Source organism: Zootoca vivipara, chromosome 1, assembly GCF_963506605.1.
Source record: "Zootoca vivipara chromosome 1, rZooViv1.1, whole genome shotgun sequence".
Taxonomy (NCBI): domain Eukaryota; kingdom Metazoa; phylum Chordata; class Lepidosauria; order Squamata; family Lacertidae; genus Zootoca; species Zootoca vivipara.
Window position 1 is genome coordinate 52,201,290 of NC_083276.1, and position 12,161 is coordinate 52,213,450.

At 44.7% G+C, this 12,161-nt stretch overlaps 1 protein-coding gene across 1 annotated transcript; it reads right to left on the reverse strand.

Moving 5' to 3' along the window:
- Positions 1–7,260: 7,260 nt before the first annotated feature.
- On the reverse strand, positions 7,261–8,702 carry C1H11orf96 (chromosome 1 C11orf96 homolog). The gene has a single exon (XM_035116019.2). The coding sequence runs from the start codon at positions 8,311–8,313 to the stop codon at positions 7,927–7,929; it is 387 nt and encodes a 128-aa protein (XP_034971910.1). The 5' UTR covers positions 8,314–8,702; the 3' UTR covers positions 7,261–7,926.
- Positions 8,703–12,161: the final 3,459 nt, after the last annotated feature.

The window sequence follows — 12,161 nt, forward strand, 5'->3', positions numbered from 1 at the left end:
AGGCCTTCACATTTGGAAATGGAACCGATTCCCTTTCCCCCCATCAACTCTCTGTATTTTGATCGGCATGGCAGGTACATTGTGGTTGTATTCTCCAGGCCAGGTAAAGAGATAAGACAATACCTGGGGACATGGGTACGAGTGAAAATAGGTCACAACCTTTTACTGGCTACAGTGAGGAAAGCAGGGTTGCCATGGCATTGAGTCAGGGTCCATTAACCTCCAATCCTTCCTGTCTGAAGCCTGAAATGCCATACCAACTGGGGAAGGCCATGGGAGTTGACCAGAGCACAAAGACCCAACGTGGTGGAAACCATGTGACTGGAATCCTGTTGCTAACCTGAGATGAGTTGCACCAGGCCCAGTCCACCCCAGGTTCAGGGCAGGAGCCTGGGTGCCTCTTCAAGGCCCTTCAAGAGGGTCCCCCTTACGTGTGGCTCCTGCCCAATGCCATTTCTGCCAAAGCTGCGACAGTTCCTATGTAGAAGACACCTAACAATCACCTGCTATCAACCGAGAGAGAGAGGCAAAAAACTCTCAACGAAAGGCTAATGGTGTCCTTTCAGGCCCTGTCAAATCAGCGGCCACTCAGTTTGGGAAAATCCATCTATGAGGTAAGAGAGAAAGAGTGGGTATTCTTTTCCTCTCTGAGTGAAAGGTTTGTGAAGATGAGAGCTGCAGAAGGGCAGCAACTCAATCATGGCTATTTAAGCAGTATTCTGTGCCATAATCATACATCCTTATTTGTACCCTTGTAAATAGGCCACCACTAAGAGTACATTGGTTTAAAGTTCTCTATAAGGTTTAGGTCACATTTTTAAAAAGACACAACACTGTATAGTTTGCAGTTGTATTAACAGAATGGCTCTTTTATTATTCAAATGCCTATTTTTTCTTCTCAACCTTAATTTTTCACCATTTACTTTTTAAAAATTCGGACTCGGCAATACTGTTCTGGCAGGACTCTTGATTCACAAGACCTTTAATAAACACAGGTCTGTTTATCTTTGGTTCCCAGTTTGGTTCCTTGAACTTACGTGGTTTTAAAGGATAGCCTGCCAGTGCTGATTTTTATTTACCAAAAGATAAAAGTCTTATTGATTTCCTGTTAACTATAACAAATGCCTGCCTAATTAGTCTCAAATGCTATAGCCTAGGTTTGCAAACATTTCATCCAGCCTCTATGGTTCCCTCTTTGATGGCAAATTTATATGCTGGTGTAACAATGTTATACGGATATCTCTGCCCTCAGCTCTATGTGTGTATATATAGTTAATATAATGCCACACAGGAACAGTTAAAAAGGACAGGATGAGGTACAGGCTGCCAATGACTTGGCATACTTCAGAGTGCAGCAGGTATTAAAAACTGAGCAGCAGAATCACTCAGCAGTGGCTGCTTCATTTCTTTCTTTTTCTTTAAGTATGAAGAAATTGTGTTCTCTTATTATTGAATGTCTCTAGAATTGTGCCAAGGAACATAATCATGCTGCTTGTTCCTGTGCAGCCCTCCTAGAGGATTATGAGGAGTTGAGTTAGGACCTCGTAAAGTTTTCAGCAGCACAATTGCCAGGACGCAGTATCAACAGTAATAGGCAAATAAATAACATCCTCTGAGCCCTTTTCAGTAACCCAAGAATCCTTTTGCAAGCATGTCGTGCCATCGCCTCCCTTTCCTCCTCCACTTTCTCCTTTTTCACTTCCCTCTCAAGAAAGGAACCTTTCTACACAGGTTTTAAGTATGAACAAATAACCCAACCCTCCAAAATACAAATATTGTGGGAGAGAGAGAGAGAAAATGATAACCACCCAACTGAAAATAATGCATTACCTAGGAAGACCTTAATTTTCTTTGAATTCAGTGTGAAGCCTGCATTTGGGTGAGGGGTGAGAGACTCTGCAGTTGCCCTCAGAGGATGGTTGTTTCACCTGAGTTGCCGCACCCTCCAGCATAGCTGCCAAGTTTTCCCTTTTCTCGCGAGGAAGCCTATTCAGCATAAGGGAAAATCCCTTTTAAAAAGGGATAACTTGGCAGCTATGCCCTCCAGCCCTAGAAACCTTCATAAGGGAGCTGCTGTAATGTGAAAAAAGCCTTCCTCTAGTGGTCAGTACAGAGCTACTGATGCAGGGTCTGAACCCACATGGAAATGGATCCTGATTATCAGTTTCCCCCAGGAATGTCTGCAGCTGCATCCCCACAGCCTAAACTCATCAGCCATGGATTTTACTATTTACTGCTGAACTGTAATGCCTCAGAACTGTGAGTGGAAAACAACTTCAAACCACAGACTAGGCCAAGAAGTATGGATCATCTCAGTGTCTACAACGAAGCCAAAGATTGCTGTATTACCTCTGGAGCTGCATATTAATTCCTATAGCACTATCTGTATTCAGGGTATATTAAGAGTTGACATAAAACAGATCCCTTCAAAAAGCTTTCAACTGAAACTGCTACTTGGAAGATGAACTATGAGAAGGGAGAGTATGTGGGTATAAATCTGTAATATGATTATACTAAGTGAATTTATATCAATATTCCCATACACAGCACCCACAATTAAGTTCAACTTCTCATCCACATTGAGCATTTAACAACAAACAATAACCTTAAAATTGTGAAAAGCATACTCTTGTGGGTATGCTTTGAGAGGGGAGGGTGAATGCCCGTTTTGACATTTGAGATCAATATTGAATTGTATATGAAAATCCTCATTGCTCTGCTGATGCCTAACGGCACCAGTTGTGAACTGGTGGCTCTCCAGATACAGTATAAGATTCCCAACTCCTATCAGTCTCAGCCAGCAAGTCCAATTGTCAGGGGTATATACAGGTATCAGCATGCCTTCCCAGTACAAATCTGCTAATATTCCTGATCAGATTAGCATATCAAAGTGTTTCTCCTAGGGATCATAGCTCAGTGGTACAGCATCTGCTTTGCATGCAGAAAATCTCTGGTTCAATTCCTGCCATGAAGGCAATTTCCCCCCCTGCTCTTCAACTAAACAGGCTCTCACAACAACTTACAGAACAATACCAGTCAAAATGACCTCTCTAGTCAGTTTATAATCTAAAAGATGAAACAAAAAAGCGGGAGGGAGAGGTGAGGGGGGAGGAAAAAGCAGCAAAGGTAAGTCTGCTCTCTGAGGAAGCAGGACATTTCAGCTCTGCTATCCAGCTTCCACCTACTTTTAATTTCATTACAAGTTTGCATACTGTTGTATACTATTAAATATTTCTATCTGTTTGTACCCCCCACGCTCAATGGTAGCATTTAGAAAATGGGCACAAATATCAGCAGTAAATGAATTAGGGGAAGAAATAGACAAACAAGTTTGATGAGTGCAATTATTTCTTTTAAACAATCATGAATAATCTGGACAATTGTAGCCAGTTAACTGCCTGGTTTAAGGGAAGACTAAGAAAGCATGGCACTAGACGGGAACTAGCTCAGTGGCACAGCTCCCACTATGCTTGCAGAAGGCCCCACGTTCAACCCCCAGGGTCTCCAAATAGGGCTGGAGAAATCTCATGTCCAAAACCTTGGAGAGCCGCTGCCAGTCAGTATAGAACCATGGAATTTTAGAGTTGGAAAGGACCACTAGGATTATCTAGTCCAACCCCCTGCAATGCAGGAATCTTTTGTCCAGCATGGTGCTCGAACCCATGACCCTGATATTAAGAGTCTCGTGCTCTACCAACTGAGCTATATGTGCTGCCTCAGCTTGAAAGACCAAGGCAGCTTCCTATGTATGCTACAACCCAGTCTGTATGGTGTACTGCTGAGGAGGGAGGATTTTTCTTCTATACTTCATCAGTAAATACCATAACTGTGTGATGAACTGCCTGATTTGGTGTTCATTAATGCCACCCAGAGCAACAATCAGAAGTGATACTAAAAGACTATGCTGAACAATTGATCTAACTCATAATACACAATGCATTTATTCATCGGTTTCTTTCCTTTCTTTGGAAAAATAACAGGAATGATCCTACTTCCCCACATACCTGCTAGAATCCTTTGTATATGAAGGCATAATGCTGCACGATAGAACTTTTGGGATTAAGATGGGCAATTGCATTCCTATCGCAGGAATGTTAAACTGCCTGCCAAGCAATGAACGGTGTTCAATAAACTGTCTAGACAGGCCATATCCAGAAAGTTTGTTGAACTGAATGCCCAGCTCTTCCTTGTTTGTTTGCACAGATTTTAAATGGCTTCTCCCCAAAATGCTCTTCTGTTTGTGAGTTTTTAGAAATATATGATGACTGGTAAAATGCAATTCCCACTAGGAAGTCCATCTGGGTAATTTTTATGTCATCTCTGATGAAAGCTACTACCGGTACATAACCCCTCTATGCTCACACCATGGTGACTGTTTTGGTGTTAGTCTGTGCGTTTAACTTGTGGCTTTTACCTGTGCTTTATCTAGAATTTTGGAATGGGCACTGCTCACAGCTTTGTGATTAAGCAGTCTATAAATCTTTCTAAATAAAGGAATTTAATTGGGGGGGGGGGCTTCCTTAAATAGTTGCCGCGCTTTCCCACTTCAAGGGATCATGGACTTCTTAGCCTAGCAGGCTCTCTACATCTTTAATAGCTTCATTCCAAGGGAAAGTTAAGTTGCTGAAATCTCTTTCATCGCAAGGCTGCGCTAATGGGAGATGTTGTGCCTACCCAAACTCCCTCCCACCCCATGCAGATACTCATAAACAAAAGCATCTTTCAGAAGGGGACATCTGACAAACTTGTTAGACCATCATTTTGAGGGAACATGAGAGACAACCCCCTTCCCATCTTAAACCAGCTGGCTGTGTTGCTTCTTATACCAGGACACCTCTTCTAAACAAACAAACAAACAAACAAACAAACAAATAAAATCTGCATGCATTTAAATAAGTTAGCATTTTCCACTAAACAACCACCTTGTTTTTATTCTGAAATATTCTATTGGGAATAATGAAGCCTTTATAATATTCTCTCCCTCCCTCCTTCTCTCCCCCGCTGATCTGTTCCTAACTAGATTTCCAAACGGAGTTCTTGGAAGTATAAAGCCAATGCAAATCCTTTTCCTGCAGATGCTGTTGCTGCCTACTGCTGTGTTGCTGTCTGCAGTCTGGCAGTACAGTACAGCATTGCCTGCCCATTTCTGATGGCATCCCAGCTACATACAAACACAGCCATGGGAAGCATACAGGTAAACAGCCTCCTTAATGCCAGCTTGTGTAGAATAGAGAGCTCCAAGAGGGGAAGTTTTATCGGCAGCCTGAGATTCTTCCTGACTGACTCTACCTTTTAACAGTTTTTTTCCCCCTAAACCCTTAACACAAACCTGCAGAGCCACATCGCTTGAGTCATCCAAGGATGCAGTAGCTTGAATCCTACTAGACTAACTAGAGTCACAAAATGCTTTAAGTGAGCATTGCCCAGCTGTAGAGTTACTTAAAAGCTATGGACAAAGGGGCAGTTTTGAGTCTCCAAGCAGCCTCACTTACAGTGGGATTTCTAGATCACAAGTAATGCTGGAAATATCCGAGAAAAAAAACAGGTGACTTTTAAACAATTATTTCTTTTGAAAGTAACTTGGAAGTGGAGCATGCTTGCATTTAGGATGGAGGGTTAGCTTCCAAGTTACCGTGATATTTCTGCATTCTGGATGTATAGATTATGAGTGTGTACATATGTGCATATAAAGAAGATAGTTTAGTTTGTCTTCTATGGCAAGAGGAACATCTGGCTGGCTCACACATTTCCTTTTCTGGCTTTTTTATAGGCTTTTGCTGCACAATAAGAACAGTATCTAGGTGATAAACCTAACATATTCATAAAACAGCATAAAATACCTAGTCAACCTCTGGACAGTGATACATAATAACCCATGCTTAAGCTATACATATCAGCAAGGCCTTGTAAACAGAAGACTCTTAAACCAGCATTTGAAACAGAATACTGATGGTGCTCTACAGAGGGTTTTTATTACAGAAACTGATGGGGAATATATCTCACTTCCTTGCTTGTCTGATTATTAATGGATTTTTCTCATGATGAACTCTAAAAGGTTTCTTGCATTTTGTTTTGTTTCTTTTTGGTAAATTGAAAAATGCTGCTCTGCTGACACGCTTTAATCCAGACTAGAAACATTTCCCCTATAAACCAGAAACTCTTGGCTTCCTATATATCTTGCTTTTGTCCTATTCTGCAGTATTTAGTGCTATTCACATCAAGGTTCTAAGTGCATTCTGTTCTGCAGCATCACCACTTAGCTGACACTTCAATCATCTTCATCTCTGCTAGTGCCTCTTATTCCAGGGGGATTTCTGGCACCAGCTCCCACTTTCATCTTTTCTCAGAAACTTTTTTGAGGATCCACCCTGGTCTCTTGGTCCTCTCCCCAAATCCAAACAAGCAGAGTTAAGGACCAGTCTCATTCACAACAACTGATTTCTTGAGAAAGAGAGGCCTTTCCCTTGGCCTATTAGAAAAATTCCAAAATACAGTGTCAGGGCTCCAGGAGCATATATGATAAATTAAAAGGCTGACATAGTGCAGTGCTTTGCTGACAGATAGTTAGAAGCATGCATTGAAGGAAGAACAGACATTAGTATTCTGATGCTTAAGAAACTGGGAGCAGCAGTTCTTACGGTCTCAGCACTTTTAGAAGTGCACTTCCCTGCACAGATGCAGCAGTTTAAAATGAAAGGTAGAAAAACTGCACATGTACGATTGAAGGGAGCAGAGGAAAAGAGAAATATGGGCAGTTTTTTAGTTTTTACTGGGATGGGAAGCAAATAAATGCCTCTTCCTAGAGTGCAGGAGTCTCTCCCCAAGCCTCCTGTCTTGCATAACAAGAACTGCAGTACTGTATCCAGTTTCAAAACTTCACAACCCTTTTGGGTTCCCAGAAGAGAAAACTGCTATCAAGCATCGGTCAATAAGCTAATCTCAACATCAAGACCTCACTACTTGAAGTTGTTATCAGAGTCACTCTGCAACATTACATTGCAGGATTTATTTATTATTGTTATTATTTTTAAACTGCATTCCAACTCTCAACTTATTATATCTATATTAACCATTCCTTCATTTCAAAGCACTGTAGTAAATACACAGCTTTCTGTGTGTTGCTTCTTCAGAAGATAAAAAACAGTATGTACTTACATATTATGGTCTACTTATACAACCATGATAATTTATGAGGGGCATGTCTATAAATATTATTACGATGTATTAAGATCAAATGCAATTATCAGTCAGTTCCAGGTGCATTGTGCAAATATATCAATTTTATTTCTCTTCTGTGGAAATAATTACAGACATTCAGGTATAAACATTTTAAGTTAATGCAGTCCAGAGTTTAAATGCAAAAATAAATATAAAGTCCAGCAGCGGATTGCATCCATAAAGCATCTCATATATATTTTTTTAACAGTTAGAAAAAGATGTGCAATTTTTCATTTATTTCCCCTTCGTTTTCTAAAAAAAAGGGAGGGGGGAGTAGAGAGAAAAACTCAGTCAATGTAGAAGCATACATACAAGCACTTTCTTTAAAAAGATTTTGACCTCACTTGCGAACTGCCCTGGGCATCTACTACATTCACACCGGATCTTTATCAGAGTTTTAAAGAAAAGAAAAGAAGGGAAAGGAAACGAGGAGGTGGCGACGCGCACGCTCTTCACAAAGTCTCTTGTCTTGTTACAGGATTTGGATGTAGGAGGCAAAACAAGGAGGGGGCATCCGTTCCCGGCGAGGGAAAAGCCAAGCGAACAGAAACCGTCCCTTTCGGCTTGAGAAAATAGACTCTGCGGAGTTCCTCTCGGTTTCCCTTCCTTATGGAGCGCGGCGCCTTGGGGAGCGCAGGGCCAGAGAGGGGCGGCGGGTGTCCCGTCCTGTCCTGCCCGCTTCTCCTTCCTGCCCCCCTCGCGGGTCTCTCAGAGCGGGGAGTCGGAGTCGCTGGAGTCCAGGCTGTTCCTCAGGCGGCCGCAGCTGCTGAGCTTCTTCTCCCTCTGGTGCAGGCTGAGGTTCTGGGTGCTCCTCCGGAGGCACTCGAGGGACTGCAGGAAGGACTTCTTGGCTTTCTCCTCCTCCATGGGGGAGACCCCTTCCTCCTCCACCTCCTGGATCTCGTCGAAGGTCACCGGCTGCGTCTTGAAGCGCGACTGGCGGGGTCTGCGCAGCTTGCCCCGAGGCAGCTTGGCCGGCCGGCTGGGTTGAGGGAACTCCTCGGCGATGCAGACGAAGGGCGGCATCACCGCCTGGTAGCTCGAGCAGATGCCCATCAGCTCCGCGGGCTTGGCGGCGGCGGCGGCTGCAGCCATCGAGCGCGGGAAAGAAAAAAAAGCAGCAGAAAAGGGAACGCCGAGAAGGAGAGCGCGCGCGCCAGAAAACAAGCGCCCCGGAGAGCGCCTCGCGCTTGGGTCTCGCTTTGTGCTTCTTCTTCGCTGCCTCGAGGCGTTTCTCTCTGTGTGTGTAATGCGAGGGAGACGTCCCGGGCGAAAAAGGCGGGAAAGCCGCTGGAGGTGGAGCGAGAGGGTGGCTTCTGCTGTTTCGCAGCCGAAAAAGCGCGCTGGTGAGGAGGGTAAATCCTGCTGGCGGCGGCGGCGGCGGTGACTCGCAGAAAGAAGCGCGCGCTCCGGTGGTGTCCCCGCGCCACGCTGCTTCAGCGCCTGGCTGGATCTCCCCGCGCTCGCAGCCGATGTATATATACCCCTCGCCTGCCCACACAGGAGCATGCTCAGATGACAAGCAATGCCATTTAAAGGCGGTGAGGCCGCTTCCCTTCCGCCTGACGACGACGTCTACGCGCGCTCCCTCCCTCCCGCCGGCGCTCTCCCTCGCCGCCGTGGGGTTATTGCTCTTCCAAGGAGCAGCGGAAAGCCCCGCCAGCACCCACCGCAGAAACGGCCGGGGGAGGGAGCGAGGGAACCCGGAAGGCGAGGCGGGGGGGGGGAGAGAAGGACGAGGGACGCGCCAAAACACGTCGCCCCCGCCTGCTGAGGGAGGGGGGTGTTCCTGGAGAAAGCAGACGCGGAATAGGCGCGCGATGGGATCTGCCGAGTTTTTCTTTCTTTTTAACTTTGAAGCAGCCGCAGGGAAGCACAGAATCATAGAAGTCCGACTTCGATCATAGAATTGTAGAGTTGGGAGGGGTCCCAAGGGTCATCTAGTCCAACCCACTGCAACGCTAGGGGATTTTATTAGCAGCGTTTGGGGGGGGGGGTAAGCGTGAGAGTGTGGATTTAAATTCCGCTCCCCACATGGTCCGTTTTCTTCCTCTTTGCAGCCCCAAACTCTGGCTGCTGTTACCCCACTTGCACTGGGGAGGATTTTCACACACAAACACGACTTAAGACGGCAAAAAGATCAGTGCAGACATACATCGCTGTGTCACGTGTCGCTTGCAAAGCAGCGCTTGGTTTTTTGTCAACCCGATTTGGAAGGAAGATGTTGTGAGGATGGTCGGTCTGGGGCTCCGTCGCTTCAGCCCGCCTAACCCTTGCCTTGTGCTACAAAACGGATCCTCCAAATGGCGAAGAGTTGCATTTGGACGGACTACCGTGTGTATGGACAACACGCGTTACTTCCAAGACACAGGTTGGGATCAATAGGGCAATTCCAAAGAAGTCAAATTTCTATGGAGTGGGGGGGGGGGCAGTTCGGGGACCACTGCTCTCCCAAGACATTTGGCTTCTGACCGTATTGACATTTCTTTATTGGTTTTTAGTAAGAATATTTCTAATGACAAACTTAGTTGGTCTCTAAGGAATTTTTTTCTGGAAGGAATTTTTTAATTTAATTTCTAATCTGTCCTTCATCCAGGGCATAAGACAACACACATCTATACAATACTGTATACAGGTCTCATACAATTGCATAAAACAGTAATGGAATTTCAGTTGTCTGCAGTGGTAAATTTCAGTTGTCTGCATGGAATTGGGAAAGACTTCTGTTTGAGATTTTGGACAGCCTTTGCCAGGGGTCTGACTCCTTATAAGACAGTTTGACATGTTCATATAACATACATCACCTGTAAAAGAATTGCTGCTTTCCAGCCCATATTTGCAAATGATGTGAGAGCGGCACATAACATGGTCCTGCAAACATGTTTTCAGACTTCAGGCTATGCTTGCCTCTCAAAATCACACTGACACCTCATTTGCTATGTATTCATTTCCCCTCCGTATGTAATAAGAAAGCTACTTGAGAAGAACAGTAGCCGAAGAAATATTTTTGGGCTAAACATGTAACATCAAGACGACATTTTAAAAAATCACGTCAAAAAGATTGGATTTTTAAAAACGCTATATATATTTGACACCCTCAATGAAAAGTTTATCTTCTAAAACTTAAAACTGTTATTTTAATCAGCTGCAAAAGAAACATAGGAAAGGATCACATATCTTGTCCACAACGTTCAAAAACTTGCTCCAGGCACCTCTCCCCTGGGAAGCTTTCCTACAACCCAAAGACTGCATTAAACTGTGGCTGAAGCTATTGCATCATCCGGCTTAATTCCCGGCTCCTTTGTGAGCAGAGTATATGGCATCAAATTGCGGGTGACTTGGCAGGGCTAACCTTTGGATGTCTGTGTTACATCTACACTGACTAACATCAGTTAGACTTGCCTGGCTTTTAAAGAGCGAGGCTGGTATGGCATATACTAAGATAGGGGCAGGGAAGCCTTGAATACTAGAACAGCACTAAAATAGCATTGATTTTTCTAGATTTTGTATATATACACAGGTATCTGTGTAGCTGAAAATATATTGAAATTAGCAATTAGCCTGCAGCCTGTGAGGTAGGACATACCCTTTAACAGTGTGGGGCAACTCGATTCTGCTGATAGGGGAGCTTGAAGTGAATTTGCTGTTATGTACAACACAGGTGGCACTGTGGGTTAAACCACAGAGCCTAGGGCTTGCTGATCAGAAGGTCGGCAGTTCGAATCCCTGCGACGGGGTGAGCTCCCATTGCTCAGTCCCAGCTCCTGCCAACCTAGCAGTTCCAGTTCGAAAGGACGTCAAAGTGCAAGTAGAATAATGGGTACCTACAGCGGGAAGGTAAACGGCATTTCCATGCGCTGCTCTGGTTCGCCAGAAGCGGCTTTGTCATGCTGGGCACATGACCTGGAAACTGTACGCCGGCTCCCTTGACCAATTAACGCGAGATGAGTGCCGCAACCCCAGAGTCGGTCACGACTGGACCTAATGGTCAGGGGTCCCTTTACCTTTTTACATTTTCTGGTATGGTTTGACTGGCCATGACAATGTCCCCTGTAGGGGTGGAGGACCTATTAAGATGATCTCCCCCCCTTTCCAAGAGCAATAGAATCAGAATTATTCCTGGTTGGGGGGGATTTTCTTGTGGACAGGACACTCCTGTCAAGGTACTAGTCTCAGTGTAGAATGGTGAGATGTGCAGGGCTACCAACATCATCACTCTAGCAGGGTTTTCCAAACTTGGATCACCAACTGTTTTTGGATCACAATTGCCATCATCTCTGACCACTGGTCCTTCTGGCCAGGGATGATGGGATTTGTAGCCCAACAACAGCTGGAGATAAAACCACTTCAGTCCAGCCATGAAGCTCGTTCAGAAGGATACTGTGGTCAACAGTCTCAAAAGCTGCAGAGAAGCTGATACAGTATAAAAGAAAAGTAGAAGCTGTGGGCTGTAAGCTTTGTTGGCAGCTCCAGCTCCATCACCTTGGAACCCCGAGGGAATGTTCAGTGGCATGTATTTATTTATTAAATTGATTAATCTTTAAACTCAAGTGAATCAGGCATCAGAGAACTTGAGCAAGTATGCTTGAGCTCATTTGTACAGCTTAAGTTCTGAACCTGCAAGTTCAGAGCAAAGGGCTATATCCAATCTTGTGCCAGCGGGTTTCCACTGGCACAATGGGATTTTCATCTCTCCTACTCCTACTCTCATTGTACCAAAAATCTGCTCCTACCCTAACTCTCTGGAGCTGATTTTGAGGGTGCAGGGGGATGGGCTGGCAGGGACAAGAGCGGAAGAAACATCAGTATAACTGCAGCACTGGATACAGCCAAAAACGTATGCAACTCAACATACATGAAATGGAAGACTTGAATCCAAAGTTAATTTCAAGGATTCCACAGATTGTTCCGTTAAAGCAGGAACAATAGTCACCATTTTGTCC

Bases quoted from the DNA above. Each gene is read 5' to 3' on its own strand.
- C1H11orf96 (XM_035116019.2), bottom strand. From the start codon at position 8,313: ATGGCTGCAGCCGCCGCCGCCGCCAAGCCCGCGGAGCTGATGGGCATC.